We start from the raw sequence: 16,069 nt of genomic DNA, 5'->3' as shown, positions 1-16,069 counted from the left end.
AGGACAGGCTGGTGCAGGGGCCTCTGGCTTGATGGTCTCAGAATTCAGAAGTAGTGCTTTTCCCTTTGTGCACTGATCTCACGCCCAGAAACGTGCGCTAAAGACTCATTCAGTTGAGCCAATGACGCTCCCGCCCTCCTTCCCCAAGGTCTTTGTTTTATTGGCTAATTCCCATTGGTGATTAGTTTTGCAGCTCAGTTAGGAGTTGTTTCCTGTGTCCATTTCATTATATGGGAGAGAAGGGGAGAACTCTGAGTAGGCCAAAGGGATTAGAAAAATGACACCTGTCTCCCTGACGCCCACATGCAGGGAGCCCCTTAACCCTTGTCCCTGTCTTCCTGGCACTGTCCCCAGGCTTCGACTCCGGTTGGAAGAGTACTGACTACAGCTTGGGTAACCGAAGAGGCGTAGGCCTAGGTGACTAACAGGGCTCCAAGGATGCATGAGGGCCACCAACCCTGGGGAAAGGGCTGACATCCCTGAGGAGGTATTGGGAAAGTTGGGAGGGAAAGCCGGGGGAGAGAAAAGACGACAGAGATGAGCTCAGGGCCCCCAGAGAATGGAGCCTTTGTGTGGGGTGCAGATGAGGGACAAGGGGGTGATTGTGTGGGAGGGCCGGAAGTGCCACACAGACTGGCACCACCACAGCCAGCACCGGATTCACCCCTCTCCTGCTCCGAGAACTCCCTGTGCCTCAAGGGCCCAGCCGCAGACCTGGTCAGGGGAAGCGGGGTGTGCCTGAAGGCGGCAAGGGATGCAAAGGCGGGGGGGAGGTTGCATGGCCAGGGCAAAAAGCGGTATCCCCGCCATTGTCCCAGACTCAAGAAACGGGAGGCAGAAGGAAAAAGACAGAAGCAGCTTTTATTATATTTACATCCAACAAAACTTTGCAATGACCAACCCTTATTGCACAGTCAGGGCCCTCGTGGGTGAGACGTTCCCCAGGCAGGAGTGGACAGGCGGGTCAGCACGCGAGGGGGCGCCAATTCTTCCAAAGGGGAGCCTGGGGCTCCTCTAGCTCCCACCTCCTGACTTTCAAGGACCTAGAAACCGCTGGACCACGGTGCCCCTTTTCCCTTCTCTTTCTCACATCCATAAGAACCTCATAAGCAAGGGGGCTGTGGCTCCAGAATAAATAAAACAAAATACAAACACTAAGGTAGAAAGGCATGGAGAGCCTTGGACTCCTTCGGCAATTCCAGGGACCGTCCTTGGTGGGGAATGACGTCCCTTCCTCCCATTCGGGGCACGGGCTCGGTAGCTCTGTAACTTTCTGGTTGTTTTTTAAAACAAAAACTTATAAAACCCAGGGCAGTGCAGGTCTGTGGGTCCCCTGGCGGGGAGTCCCCAGTGTGGGACGGAGAGGAACAGAGACGGGCCAGCTGCTCCCCGGCTGCCGCCAATGTCAGCGTGAGCATGTTGGGCGAGCTGGACACAGGGAATTGTGACCTTCGGTAACAGCGGGTCCCTCTTCCTGCTGCCCCCACTCGGAGCCTACGGCTGGACGTACTTCCCAGCCCGTCCCCGATTCCTGTAGGAAAGGGACAGGGAAGCAGCTTATCTCCAGAATCCTTCCTCCCTCGCCTCACCACCTCAGGCTGGAGAGCAAAGCTTCAGGGTCCCTAGCATTCCAGAGGAGCTCCAAAATATTTTCGGCAATTGATGGCCTTTGGGGTGGGCATCTGTGCCCGCCGCTGCCTCAGCTCTTCCTTGCCCATGCTGCTGGCCAGCTTGTTAAAGGCAGACTTGTACTTCTTGTCGAAGACGCCTACGGAAGTGGGGGAGGGAGTCAGCCTACAAGGATTCCCACCTCCCACACCTGGCCCCAGATCCCCAAACTCCTCAGCCCCCTGCCTGGCGCCCACCTATGTCCATGTGATCCTTGCCCATTGCAGCCATCGTCAGGAACAGGATCTCACGGTAGATGCCCCTAGAGTGCAGGCAAGAGGGCATGAGCGAGAGGAAGCAGTGCAGAGCCTGGCACAGGCCGGCGACCACCCAGATGGGAGCCCCATACCTCTGCAGGTGCAGGCCGCTGGGAGGGGGCCCTAGTGTTTCCAGCAGGAGCGCTACAGCCCTGTGCACCTCACTGAGGCCGACGTGGCGCAGCACCGACTCCAGCAAATCCAGGCTCAGGGATGTAGGTACCGGGCCTGGCCATGCCACCCGCTGGGGGATCTGGCCTGGGTGGAAGAAAGGAAGGCGGCCAGGGTTTATGAGTCCTCTGGGCATGGGCTCCACCCCTTCCCACCCCAGGCCAAATACCAGACTCACTGTGGACCCTCCAGAGCACATAGAGAGGTGGGCAGCTGTTAGGGTCAGGGGTCAGGACATCCCACAGCAGCCGCACCTGCACGCACGCTGGATCGGGCATCAGCCAAGGAGACGGGGCCTGCGGGGAGCCGAGGAAAGGAGACAGGCTCACGGAGGACAGGACAGGGACAGGCGATGTTCCGAGGCACAGAGGGACATCACAGGACACGACCAAAGAGAAGCGGGGCAGGGACTCATTTCCCAGGAGAGCACGAGCTCTTTGAGAGCGAGGACTGTTTCGTACTCCGCTGCGCTCCTAGCGCCTAAACGCTGCGCCTGGAGCAGGCCAACGGCGCTCGGTCCCTGTCCAGGTTCCCTGTGCTGCACAGGGCATGGCCAGCGGCAGCCCTGCAAGGGGAACCCTCGGTCCGTTTCATAGATGAGAAGATCGAGGCTCGGGAGTAAAGAAAGAGCCAGAAATCAGACCGGGCACACCAGGCTCTAAAGCCTGTGCTCTCTCACAGTGAGGAGGACACAGAGGACTGAGACAGAGCTGGGAGTGGACGAGGGAGCACGTGAGAAGCGGAGGCCCCGGGCCAGCGCTGACCAGGGGGCGGCGGGAAGCAGGGGCCGTGAGGGAGCTGTCCGGGGGCAGCAGGAAGCGGGGGCCCGCGCGGGCACTGACCGGGGGCGGCGGGGGCCCGTCGCAGGAGGCCAGGACCAGGCACGGCAGGATGCTGGGCAGGCGCAGCCGCTGGAAGTACCACAGGAGGTTCCAGAAGATGATGGGGTGGGTGGCAGGCAGCTCGGGCAGGGCCAACACCTCGCTGCCCTCGTTCTCCACCAGCGACTCCAGCTCCTTGCGCAGCACCAGGGGGCTCAGGTACGCCCACGCCCCACCCTCGACCCGCCGCGAGGCCCCCTGTTGGGCGCAAATGCGGAGGGCAGTGGAGGGTCCGTGCCACGCCCCATCCTCAGAGCCGTGCTTCCCACGGAGCCGCGTGTCCAGCAGCTTCTGGGATGCGCCTGGCCCTGGATGTCCATCTCTTCCCAGCACGACGCCCTGCCCCCACCCACACACACACTCAAGCCATTCCCCAGGGCCCTCTGGCCCAGCCCTTACCCCCATGTGTCCGTTGCAGAGCTGGGGCTCATCCAGGGCTAGGCAGAGCCTGCGGTCACTGAGCACAGGGCCTGGGCCCCCAGGGACAGGGGCATCTTTGCTACCACTGGCACCCGCAGGGGCCGGCTTGGGGCCAGGGGCACTGTGGGAAGACAGCGGGAGGGGTCAGCCCTTGGAGCTCCACCTCCCTGTCCCACCCTCAGCACCTGCCCTGCTTCGGGCACCTGGGTCGCGAATCAAAGGTCTGGACGCTGAGCAGGGGCACGAAGGGGCGGGAGCAGAAGGGGCAGGTGGTGTTGAGGTTGGAGTCGTCGGGTGCCCAGCCAGCCATGATCTCCTCGTCGTACACCAGCGAGTCACAGGCACGGCACAGAGAGCAGCTAGACAGCAGAATCTGCCGGCAAAGACTTGGGAAGCACGTCGTCCGGCCCGGGCTCCTTCCCCGCCTCCCCCCTCAGGGACCGGGCGCGGTGGGTGTGTGCCCGCAGTCTGCACGGGAGGGGCGATCCTCACTTCCAGGGAAGGTGGCTGGCAGGACCCAGGGGTGTCACTGAGGTGCTCTGAGGAATGGCGAAGGCTCAGGCCGCTGACGGAGGACTCTGAGAGGTCCCACTCGCTGCCCAGAGAGGCTGAGCTCTGCCATTACGTGAGAAAGCATGGTCAGCCAGCCCCGTGCCCCTGTCCACCAGGATGCTGGCTTCAACCGCCCCTTGGCCCTCTCTGGCACGCTGCGTTCGCAGCCCCCCAACCCTAGGCCTCCTGGTGCTGAAGCGTCTGGACCTGCCCTGGCTGGCTACCTCAGAGGCCGTGGATCCAGGCCGCTCCCGGGGACGCAGGAGGCTGTCCATGGGGCTGCGGCGGGCTGGGGGGGGCACGTCAGGGGGCAGCTCTGGTGGGGGAATTCGAGAGGCAGGGGGGCGGCGGGAAGGAGTGAGCAGCTGTTGGAGGCGGGCACCCAGCCCTCGTCGGGGGGTGCCAGCCTCCTCTTGGCGCCCACCAGCCTTGGGCACCCGCCCACTTAGCCCTTCCAGGACTTCAGTGGACTGGGCACTCAGGGCCGAGCCTGAGTCCCCTGGGCTGCCTCCAGGTGCTGGCTCCTCCCCAGTCAGGCTCAGGTCCGAGAGGCTTCCGTCACGCCAGGGCACAGGGGATCCCTGGGGCTCCAGCACCCCCAAGGCCTCCACCACTGCAGGGCAGGAAAGAATCAGGGAAGATGGAGCCCAGCCCCTCCTCCAGAAACTGAGTAAACACAGTTCCCGGCTGCACAAACTCTGGCACAACAACCCCCCCCCCCCATGACGGCATTCTGGGCAAGATTCCATCAGTCTGCAGTCCCCACCACAGAGGGCCACCCCTCCGTCCTGGCTCTGGCCTGCCCCTGGCTCACTGGCAATTGGTTAGGCAAGCTGTCGAGGGTGTGGGTCGGACGAGGGCACTCACTGTGGGCCACGGCAGCCTCCACAGTGGGCCGTGCCCCTCGGGCACTGCCCAGGCTGCCGCTCTTCACCAGGCGCCCCATGGGCGAGGCTGGGTCCCGCAGGCTTCGCCCGGCCCAAGTAGTCTGGCGCTGAAGGGGGCGGGCAGGGGTGGGGCGCTCCAGGGAGGGCTCTGCAAAGGCCAGGGCGGGCTGGAAGGCGGCCAGCCAGGAAGCCGGCCCCAACCCGAATGCGAGCTCCTTGCACGGCCCTGGGTTTGCAGGGCTCCTTCCGCACAGAACTTCGTCTCTTTGCTTAGCACCCGAGTGCGGTCTGTCCATCCCCAGAACGCCCAGCGCCAAACGCGAGGCCAACCCCAGCTCTCCCAGCCTGAACCCCAAGGCTGCGTCCCCAGCCCCTGCCCACCTGTCTGGGAGCTGCCGGCCTCCTGCGCTGCTGCCTGCTGCTGCTGCCGCTGCCGCCGGGCTCTCAGGGGCTGGCGGAACTGAGCCGCCCCTAGGACGACGTTCCGGAGCTTGGCCCAGCGCAGGCGCCCACCCGGCGTACCGGTGGGCCACTTGCTTTCCAGCACAGCCTGCCGAGCACAGCGCCCACTGAGATGGCCTCCTTCCACACCCCAACCCAGCCTGACACCCGCTGCCTGTCCGGGAGCCCCGGGGGCCGCCTTGCCCTCCAGACCTCCTGCTAGGGCTGTCCTGCCAAGGGCTCAGTCAGGAAGAGCCCAGAAAAGGCAGCTGGCTGGCACCTGTGAAGGCGTCTGAGAAAGCCAGACGCAAGGCAGACAATTTGTATCCAGACTCGGCCACTTAAAAACTACACGTCTTCAGAGAAATCGTTTCACTCTTTTGGGAGTTAGTTTTCTCATTTGAAAAACGTTAGTGTCACAGTTAAGAGCCTGAACTCCGGAGACATCCGTCCATATGTCCGTGTTCACATCCTCCCTCCCTAACCTGGCACTGCGGGACCTCAGACAGGTCACTAACTCTGCAACCTCATCGCCTCAGCAGAAAGGTGGGGACAATATCCTTCCGCCTGGTGAGGCTGTGGTGGACACCAGCTCATGTAAAGTGCACCCCGGCACCCCGGCTAACACTGTCAGTTGTCCCTGGGAGCCAGCAGGACCCGCCCACCCTCCTTGGGAGGGGTCTCATGAGAACCAAAGCAGTCGAGTGTGAACGAACGCACTGCAGGTGCTGAAACAGGACAGGTCCACACGGCTGACGATGCTTCCAGGACCTACTGGATGGTATGGGCCCGGTCTCCGAGGACAGGGGACAGTGGCGGGCGTCGGAGAGCAGACCCCACCCCCACCCCCCAGACACACGCCTGGCACGGGCTGCCGTCCCGCCCGGCCCAAGCTCCGCACCTTGTTGTAGTAGCCGTAGGTGATGGTGTTGGGCACAACGCCCGCCTGCCGCATCTCCAGCATGACCCGCACAGACAGCACAGGCTGCCCGTAGTGCGAGCACAGCTGCATCAGCACCCGGTAGCACACCTGGGCCCAGGGAGGTGCGGGGTGAGGGGCTCGCCCCCGGCCCGTCCCCTCCGGGCTCAGCCTGCTCCTCTTCCAGCCTCTCCAGTTCCCACGGGCTTCGCTGGCCCCTGGCAGCTCCCAGGGCTGCCTCAGAACCACCCGCCGCCCCTGCCACCCCTGCCACCCTCTGGTCCCTGCTCATCCCGCGGATGCTGTGGGGAACCAGCCGACTCTGGGGCCTGCGCCCAGCTCCCCATGGGCCTGCCCTGGTCTCCCTGAGTCTCCCTGCCGCAGCCCCCGCGGCGGCGCCAGCCCCCCACCCCACCCCGGGGGCCGGGCCCTGGCGCCCACCTCGTCGGGCAGCACCACTTTGTGGCTCTCCATCTGGCGCAGCACGTGGTAGGCCGTGTGCAGCGCCTGCACGCGGGAGGGCGCCGACCGCACGTAGGCGGGCAGGCACAGGAACCACAGCCCGTAGCAGTGGCCCAGCAGGCAGCGCGCCCACAGCTCGGGCACGGCCGCAGACTTCTGCGCCACCCGCTGCGCGACCTTCATCTCCTACGCGGGGCGGAGACACACCGGGTGAGCACAGGGCCGGGGCGGGGCAGGTCTTAAAACGCGTGGGAGAAGCGGGCCCCTCCCCCCCGCCCCCGCGAGGGGGCTGTGCTTGGAGGCAGGGATGCGGCTTCGCCCCACGGCCCCAGGCAGAGGCCTGGCCCTGGAGTGTGGGCAGGTGCCCGGAGCCCTGCAGGGCTCAGAACACAAAGACGATAGTGATGACAGTGGTCACAACGGCTAATGTCTTCTGCGCCAGGCAAACGTGAACCCCCAACGACCTCACACCCATTTCACAGACGAAGCTGGGCAGCGGCCCCAGGCTTGGGACAGTGGCCCTGTGGGCTGCCTGCGGGGTACCTGCTTGGTACGGCGAGGGGCAGGGCTGCTGGGGGCGCTGCGGGAGGGTCCCGGCACAGGAAGGGCCCCGGCTTGCTCTCGGGGAGACTCGAACAGCTCAGCCCGCAGCTCTGGGAACCCGTCGTAGCTGAGGGGCAGAGGGGCCGCATCAGGTGTGGTGAGCACTAAGCTAGCTGCGTGGCCTGGGACAAGCGGGGGCACGAGAGGCGCTCACCAGTACTGGGGACTGGGGTCGGCGCCCTCTGTTGCCGGGGGCTCCTCGGGAGGCGTGATGAAGACGGTGAGCTCGCTCCCAGACAGCTCCTCCAGCTCCACCAGCGGGGTGGGCTCAGGCTTCTCCTGCTCCGGGCGGACCTGAGCCCCGTGCAGAGCGCGAGCGTCAGGACGGCGGGCGTGGAGCGGGGACAGCCCGGAACGCACACCCACGGGGAGGGGCAGTCCAGGCCCTGCAGAGGCAGCCGGGGCGGGGTGGGGCGGGGAGACGCGAGGTGCGTGGGCCCGGCGTGTGCGGCTGCGCGGCCGCGCACGGTGATGCCGGGGGCACCGGCCCGCTCACGGACGGCTGAGAGTGGTGTTTATAGCGGCCCTGGGGTAACAGAGGCAGCCCGGAGCAGAGCGGAGCGCAGAGGGAAGGGCCGGCGCCCAACCTTGTCGACACAGGAGTCGAAGAACTCGAGGGCCGCGTGCCGGGCGGAGCCGAAGGAGCACTCCTCGATGAACTGCGAGAACATCTGCGTGCGCAGCAGCTGTGAGTACAGCTTGTGGCTGGAGCGCTCCCGGGACTTGAGGAAGCCTGGGGGAGCGGGAAGGGGCCGGGGAGGCTGCCAGGCTTCCCTGCCACAGCGGCTCCCTCCTGAACCCCTTCCCTGGCCCCGCCCACGTGGCATCCCAGCCATCACAGCCATCATCTCCTGGGCCCTTCTGGCACAACCAGCCCACCCACCAGGCCGCCGGCTCAGCCCCCAGCGCCAGGGTCCCATGGAGTCCTGCTCGTCGGTACCCACTCTCTCAGACAGGGCTTCTCCGAGGCCACTGTCCCCAAAGAGACCTCTGCCCATGGGAGTGGCTCACCACAGGCATCCCTGTGCCCAACCCAAGCCCAGGGTTCCCGGGGGGCTGGACCACGGCCACGTCGTCTTTGTCCCCTCCTCCTTCCAAGCCCAGAAGGGTGTGTGGCGCAGAGCTGGTGCCCACGAATGTGTTTGCCCAGCGAAGGACCAAGCAACTGGGTGGGCCCAGTCTCCGGGGCCGGCCCTCCCACGAGACCGTCCCCGAGCAGAGACGAGTTCTCTTTACCCTGCAGGAAGAAGAGGTTGTCCACGTCCCGAGCGCCCTCAGAAGGGGCCATGGTGAGCGGGCGCAGAAAGTCCCGATAGCCCTTGAGCAGACAGGCCATGAAGCGGAGGAAGGCGCCCTGCACCTCGCGCTCCAGCCGGGCCCGGCGGCCGCACACGGCCTCGTAGTCGGTCAGCAGGAACTCCAGGGACGCCTCCTCCTCTGGCCCGGTGTATGCTGGGGAGCAGGGTGGCCTGAGACCCGGGGCCAGGCCCCAGGGGCTTCCCCAGGCTGACTCTGCACACGCGCCTCCACTGCTGCCTGACCACCTGGCACCGACGCTAACGGAAGTTACCCCGAGGTGACGGTTTCAAGCCCCCCCCAGTGACAAACTTGACCTTCTCAGTGTATTCAGGAATATTATTAATACTGTATGCCCTTCTCTCTTGCTTACTTTAGAATTTGAATTCCCCTCACTTCCACCAAATGGTTCCCCAACTCCTCTAACCTCCTCAGGTAAGGTCTAGCTCTCCACCGGCCTCCCCAGACAGAAGGTTTAAAGTCAATGGCCGTTTCCAGCCTCCCACCCAGGCTTCTCACTCTGATCCAGCTGCTGGTACAGGTTTGTCAGTGTAGCCAGCAGAACCTTGTAGGGCTTGCGGGGCAGGGTCCGAGGGGAGAGGGGCTTCTTGTCCTCAGCCCTGTGGGAGAAGCAGAGGGCAGGAGGGGCCGTGGGGCTCGTTCATTTGAGTGAGCGGGGCTCCGGGCTCCTCCGGGCTCCTCCGGGCTCCTCCCGGGCGCCTCCCTGCAGCCCCAGAACGACAACGGCCCTCTTACTGGAAGAGCGTGTTGGTGTCCAGATCGACGCAGATGACGTCAGCAGGCGGGTCGTGCAGGTCGAAGTAGCTGGAGTGGATGCCCACGATGAAGGGCACGGGGGCGCTCAGCACGTCGGCCAGCACCAGCGGGCACAGCGGGATGTACGGGCACTGCCAGTGCAGCGGGAAGATCATCTGCAGCACGGAGTGCAGACCCATGAGCACGGGCGGCGGTCGGGGTCGGGGTCACCGGCCTCGGGTGCGCGGTGCCTGTCAGGACATGGTTGGGGGCGGGCTCCGGAGAAGAGCTCCCATGGGAGCTCTGTGCCCCTGCAGGCTGTGCCCCAGGAGAAGGCTGAGGAGCCCCCCCAGGGGGCGGTTCAGGCAGGGTTGGGGCACCCAAAAGAACAATCTGGGGCGGGCGGGCGGGAGCACTCACGGAGACGAGGGCCTCGCAGACGCTGGTGAGCAGGTCCGGCCGCAGCGAGTGGACGAGCAGTTTGTGCTCCGTGAGCACGGCCAGCAGCAGCGTGACGGCCAGCTCGGGTCCCAGACTCTGCAGCAGCTGCAGGAAGCTGGCACCACTGTGGGCAGCGCCGCGGTGGGGGACGGGTCACCGGCCCATCCCCCAGCCACTGGCCCAGCCTGCACAGACCTCGACAGCAGGGCCCACCTGCCTGGCACCTACCATGTCTCGGGTCATCAAAGCTCCCAAACCGGGGCACGTACCTGAGGGGCAGCGGAGAGGACACGGGCTGGCAGAGGAGCAGGTTGTCGTAGGGAGACATCTGGGAGGCAGAAGGGCCACAGGTCAGGGGCTTGGAGGCCAGCGGCCCCGCTCCCATCCAGCCCAGCCTGGCCGCGGCCCTCACCTGCACCAGGATTCGGGGTCTCTGTGGGGAAGGGAAGGGGACGTTGTGAATGAAGTGTGAGATGTGCCTGGGGGAGAGAGGGGTACCGGTCAGAGGCAGACCCCATCATCCCTTGCCCACCGCCACGTCCACGCCTGTCACCTGCCACGAGGACCTCACTTGTCCCCAGCCTCAGCCTCAACCATCCGAGCCGCTATTATTCACAGAATTCTTGCAGATTGGAAAAGAGACCCCCTCTCCCCGCTCTACCCCTCTCCCCCAGCATGGCCCTTCCAGGACTTAGCCAGCAGCCACACTGGACTTCAGGCCCACTGTCCCCTTCAGCCAGTGGCACTTTTGCAGCGGACAGATCGTGGCAGCCCACGCCATGCCTCTGCACCCCATCCTCATCACGCCCACCCCTCCCCTGTGCGAGGGGGGCCGTGCTCACGCTTCCAAGGGCAGCCGGTGGGGGCCGGAGACGGAGTAGCGGTACAGGAAGGTGAGGAAGGCTCGGAAGGCGGGGAAGGCCGGCCAGCGCGACAGCACAGCGATGGCCCGCCGGCTGCGCACCGCCCGGCCCTCCAGCGCCCGGCCGCGCTCCATGGCGCTCAGCAGGCCCAGGGCCCGCGCCTGCCGCTCCGACAGCCGCTCCCTCGGGAATGCCTCGTAGAACTGCAGGGCGGCCCCGTACACCTGGGCAGGGCAGGGGCAGTCAGGCGGGCCCCGCGCGGCCCTCGCCCCTTCCCGCGCTCCACGCACCCACCTTGTCACCAGCTGCACCCGTGAGCACAAAGGTGGAGAAGACGGGCACCGGGTACTTGGTGTGCGCAGGCCAGCACTCGATAGTGGCCCCCATGGGCAGGCAGAAGACGGGCACGGACTCGGGCAGCGGGAACGCCTCATTGTCCGCCTCTGGGTAGCGGCCCAGCATCTCTGCACCCCCCCCCGCAGTGTGGGGGGCACCCGAAAGGAGGAGGGTCCGTCAGACTCCGGGGGAAGGAACCAGGGGATCCCAGGGAAGCGCCCAGTGGCAAAAGGGAGGTGAGCTCTAGGGACACGGAAGGCAGGTCCGAGGGCTACTCACCGGCTTCGTACACCAGCGTGTTGGCCTTGGCCAGGCCCACCTTGTAGCACAGGTACACTGCCGGCCCCCACTGTCCCAGGAACGGCGAGACACAAGCAGACACACAGCTAAGGTGCCTGGGGTCCATTTCCTCCGCCACCCCTACGCGGCCTCTCTTTAGAACCCCCTCTAATCCCGGTCCCCCAAGACCAGAGTCACCCCTCTGGGCCACCCCTGCCATTAGAGGCGGTGGGCCTAGGATGCCCTTTGCCGCCAGAGGCCACACCCTCACGCGGAGATGCTGCAGGCCCCGGGACCCCGCCCGCTCACCATGCCCGGGTTGAGGTTGCGGGGCAGGCGGCAGTAAGTGTGGGGCGTGCCCTCGCCCTTGCTGGGCAGCACCAGGCAGAGGTCGGTGATGCCCAGGGCATGCAGCCCTGCCCCCTCTGCGGCTCGCCGGTAAGTGAGGTAGGTGCGAGGATGCCCGGGGCCCGGAGGGGCCAGGTTGGCTGAGTGGCTGTAGGGCGTCGTGTCTAGCACCTGGAAGCCAGGCTTGGGACGCTCCTTCCCCTCGTACAGCACCCTTGGCACAGAGAGCAGAGAGAGAGACATGGAGTTTGGGGCATAGGGGGGAGCCGCCCGTCCTGCCACCTGCCTTGCACCCTCCGCCTCATCGAACCCCGACCCCGGGAACCACGTCTCAGTGAAGTCTGCCCTCCGAATCCTGCACCCTCTTCTGCCCGGCTCAGCAACAATCCTTTAAGCCGTCCGTGGCTCTCATACTTGTTAATAAACGCTAGGAAAAAAGCTACCATTTACTGACTCTGTGTGAAGGCCCTTCTGTGGATGAGCTCATTTCGTCTTCTCGAGCACCCCACGGGGTGGTATGACTTTCCCCACTTTACAGAGGAGGAAAGAGGCCCAGAGTGGGCTCAAAACCTGCCCGAGGTCACACAGCTACCGAGTAGCAACGCGAGCACACGAACTCAAATCAGTGTGGGGACTAAGGGCAGACAGCTTCGGTCCCCTCTCCAAGCCCTGCCGTCAGCCCGCTGTCTTCCCATCCCTGTGGCCCACCCCTCAGCCCATGCCCCCGCCTCCCCCACAGTCCCTCCCCACCTCCCCTGGTGCCAGCACGGGTAGGGGCACACACCCTAGCTCCACGAGGGGGGGCTTGTCACGGCCCCTGCGGTAGCAGATGACGGGCTGAGTTCCACCCAGGAGCCCGGCACTGAGTTCCAAGGGGTGGCCCCCCGCGGACGCCTGGATGCACGTGTACCCCTGTGGCACCTCCTCGCCCAGCGCCCTGGCAATAACTGCCACATCGATGATGGGCTCCGCTGGCCGGGGAGGGCGCAGGGGCCCACTGGGTTCGGGAACCCACGTTTCCTCAGGGACGGGCGCTCCGTCCGCTGCAAGCCCAGCTATCACGAAGTAATCCACCAGCCGGGGGGGCCGCTCCTCCGCCATGGCCCCCCCCTCATTCACTGCATCTGGAATGGGAAAGGAGGGGAGAGGTGAACCAAGGCAGGCTGGTGTTGCCATGGCAACCAGGGTGCGCCCCCCCCTCCTCCCAGCTCCCCTCCCCTTCCTAGTCCTTTCAAGGAAAGGCAGGACGGGCGGTCAGCCAATCCTGAACTCTCCCGCCTGTGACATCACCAGGCCCTCACAGCCCACCACGGCTCCTTAAAGAGACCAGGGCCCTCTCTCAGGGGTCCCAGCCCTCTCCCCAAAGAACCCCAACTCCACCCCCCTGCGCACACCCAACCCCGGCTCTGACATCCCGCTGCTCTTGCACTCCCGGTTATAACAGATCAATCTTTTCCGTAGTGGCCTGCAATGACATCACACATCCTGGCCATGACATAACACCACCCTCATAGACTGTTTCAGGGATGCTGACGTCCCTGCTCTAGGGATGACGCCCTAAGAACTGCGCGAGCTGGCTGAAGGTTCAAGGAGCCCAACTCCGGGTCTGTGAGAACACACCACGAGTGTCCAGGAAAGCCACGAAACCCGAGCTTTAACGGCTTTCACCAGACTCATGTCCTTTTTCCTCGCCTCATTCCATGGACCCGACAACACAACCAGTGCCCCCCACCTCCAAGATCCTTGGGTGTCCCCGGCGAGGACAAAACTGGCTGTGGGTGACAGTCCCCGCTGTGCCCATGCCCTCCTCCATGGAGCCCGGGGAGGGAAACAGGCCCACGACGGGCCTCTAGTAACTTTCTCACCTGCCTCCATGGCCCAACCCCAAAGACAGGAGCCGCAGGGTCCTGGGGCACCCCAGGGTGCAGAAGCTGGGAAAGAGCTTGGTGGGTGGCTAGCAGCGGAGGACAGGACGGGAGGAGTGGGGGGGTGTTTCAGAGGGGAAGGGAGGTGACTTCCTGGAACAGTGGAGGGGAAGCTGCAGCTCAGAGGAAGTGGGCCTATGGGTGTGCGTGCTGGAGCTGTGTGTGGCCGTGGCGTGGGGGGGGGGGGTTACTGCCGGAGGTGGCCGTGGCGTGTGGGGGGGTTACTGCCGGAGGTGCCGACACAGCACCCTGCCAGGTGGAACCTCACACTACAGGAGCCGGAGCAAAGCGCAGGAGGCTCCGAAGGCTTCAGGATGTACACTCATATTTAACCTGCCGCCCCTCCCCGGGAAGCCAGGGGCCAGGGCATCTCATGGAGGGGCCTGGCTCCCTCCTGGATCAGGCCTCTGGACACACACGCACACCGACTCCGGCTAAATTTAGCCTCCACGTCTGGAAGGTGAAGCCAGGAGTCATCGTCAGCCTCCTGATTTAGCTCTGGGGCACAGCCCCGGCCCTCATACACCGTAGGCGAACGGGTGCCCTGTGTCCCTGGCAGCAGGCAGGGAGCCCTTGGGTGGGCCGAGTGGGTGGCCCCCATCCGCAGGGCCTGCGCACCTGAGCCTTCCTCATCTAGCCAGGGAAGAGCCCTGCACACAGCTTGCCCATGCTGCCTGGGAAAGCCAAGGGACACGGACGCCACTCGGGGTCCCAACGCCCACTAGCCGGCTGACGGGAAGTGCGGGCTAGGGCAGAGGGCGCGCCGAGCGGGAGGCTGCTGAGGAAGGAGCAGGAGCGCAGGGGACGCGCGAGCCGCCGGGGCCGTGACGGCAGCAGCGCCGGCCACCGCGTGACCTGAGCCGGAGGGAGGGGGGCGCTCGGGCTCCGGACCCGCGGGAGCGAGGGGGTGCAGGGCGCAGCTAGCGAACTCCCCACCACTTTCACTTCCCCAGGAGAGAGGAACCGGAACCAGATGTGCCGCGCTGGAGAGCAGCTGGGGACCTCCCGCGCGCGCCCGCGCCCCCTCCCGCGCTCGCTCCCCGCCCCGCCCGCCGCCCCGCCCGGCCCGGCCCCTACCTGCCTGCCCCGGGACGCCCCGGCCGGCCGGCCCGCGGCGGGCGGCTCGGAGGGCGGGCTGGCGGGCCGGCGGGCGGCGGGCTACCCGGCCCCGGACATGGCGCAGCCGACTTGGGCGCCGCTCCCGCCGAGGCGGCCAGGGAAGGAGGCGGAGGCGGCCGAGGGCGCCGGGGCGCGGGGCGCGGTGGACGGAGATCCGGGCGCTCCCGGCGTCCCCGCCGCGCTACGCCACGCGGGCACCGTGCTGCGGCGCCGCTCGCTCCGGCCGCGCGCTCCTCCCGGCTCCTGCGACGCTGGGGGCCGGGTGCTCCTCCGCGCGCCCCGCTTTCTCCGCTCCCCCAACCCCCCCTCCGGGGCCGCGGGCGCCGCCGCTCCCCCCCGCCCCCCTTCCCGGCCGGCGGCCGTGACCCTGGCTGCGCCCGCCCAGCGCCCGGCCGCCTGCAACACGACCCCTGGCGGCTGGGAGGGCCCCTCGCACCCCCGCAGCTTCTCACCGCGCGGCGGGTGCCGCAGGACGCTGACTCGCCGCGGCCCCTGAAGTCCAAGGCGCGCTCTCGTGCCGGCCGCGACCTAGGCGGATGTGGCACGGGGCCTGGTGAAGGCCCTGAAGGCCCGGGCTGCGGAGACCCAAGTGGCTCCCCCTACTTCAGGGTTACGGCACAGTGCATTCCCTCCCGGCTAAGCCAGAAGCTCTCAGTTCTCTTTTCTGAAAACGACAAGAGCTCTGGAAAGAGGAAGAGGAGAGACCAGGACTGCAGGACGTGGACGGGTAGTGGTTCTGGGGCAACGGGCGCCCAACCCGCTCAGCGTACTGAAAGTGACCAGGCTCCCCGGTCAGAGCGCTGCCACCCTGGCCAGAGGGGATTCCTTCCGACACGGTCCCATCCGCACTCCAGCACCTGCCAGTGATGGATGCGTGGAGAGGGGAGGGCCAGGGCAGACCTGGCGGCGGGGTGGGCATGAGACCAGGAAGCCTGGGATCACAGGCTGGCCAGGCACAACTCGCCTCACTTCTCCGTCCCATAGTCTTAAAGAGCCATAAAGGGGGAGCCAAGCCCAGCCCCAACTGGCGTCAGCAGTTGTTAAGTCCTCTCCCCTTGGGAGCCTCACCACGAGGCGAGCTGCCTCTGGGGAGAGCTGGGGTCACTCCACCAGAATCCAGACCTGTGAGTCCAGCCAGCAGTTGCCTCCCCATCCTGACTTCCTGCCAGGCCACGAGGTGAGGAAGGGTCATAACTCGTATGGCCAGTCAGAGCCCTGACCCCGTGCTGCAGCAGGTCCCTGAATGCATGGGAAGGCACCCGAAGGCACACCTGCTGCCATGGGAGCCTACACCCAGCCTGGCCCCCCATGTCCAATGCTGGGAACAAATTCTGAGCCTGGGGTGGGGGAAGGGGCCGGGGCAGGCGCTCCACAATCCACAATAGAGCTGAGAGGATGCAAACGGTGAAAGGTGAAAAGGTTTGTGCCAAGGACCCCTAGATCCC

The 16,069-nt window shown here is 65.8% G+C and overlaps 1 protein-coding gene across 6 annotated transcripts; it reads right to left on the bottom strand.

Annotated features, from left to right (window-relative positions):
- Nucleotides 1–841: 841 nt before the first annotated feature.
- On the bottom strand, nt 842–15,265 carry DENND4B (DENN domain containing 4B). 6 transcript variants are annotated; one of them, XM_036234900.1, is made up of 28 exons: nt 15,077–15,265; nt 12,365–12,704; nt 11,542–11,794; nt 11,233–11,302; nt 10,912–11,081; nt 10,597–10,841; nt 10,167–10,233; nt 10,024–10,082; nt 9,734–9,878; nt 9,314–9,489; nt 9,077–9,177; nt 8,498–8,713; nt 7,849–7,994; nt 7,416–7,555; nt 7,202–7,328; nt 6,638–6,844; nt 6,179–6,307; nt 5,218–5,386; nt 4,817–4,984; nt 4,174–4,562; nt 3,890–4,012; nt 3,601–3,770; nt 3,377–3,518; nt 2,939–3,175; nt 2,275–2,392; nt 2,018–2,183; nt 1,866–1,930; nt 842–1,768 (listed from the first exon to the last, which is right to left on the bottom strand). In XM_036234900.1, exons 2-28 carry the CDS (start codon nt 12,679–12,681, stop codon nt 1,623–1,625), a joined length of 4,461 nt encoding a protein of 1,486 aa, XP_036090793.1. In that variant the 5' UTR covers nt 12,682–12,704; nt 15,077–15,265; the 3' UTR covers nt 842–1,622. The 6 variants fall into 6 exon arrangements, with proteins under 6 accessions (XP_036090793.1, XP_036090794.1, XP_015996888.2 ...); XM_036234901.1 differs by lacking the exon at nt 15,077–15,265 and adding an exon at nt 14,583–14,944; XM_016141402.2 differs by lacking the exon at nt 15,077–15,265 and adding an exon at nt 13,446–13,762.
- Between the last annotated feature and the right edge of the window lie 804 nt (nt 15,266–16,069).

The sequence above is a fragment of the Rousettus aegyptiacus genome, unplaced genomic scaffold (assembly GCF_014176215.1).
Source record: "Rousettus aegyptiacus isolate mRouAeg1 unplaced genomic scaffold, mRouAeg1.p scaffold_m13_p_17, whole genome shotgun sequence".
NCBI classification, from domain to species: Eukaryota; Metazoa; Chordata; class Mammalia; order Chiroptera; family Pteropodidae; genus Rousettus; species Rousettus aegyptiacus.
The sequence above is the reverse complement of the archived record's forward strand: the minus strand, read 5'-3'. Positions and strand labels throughout refer to the sequence as shown.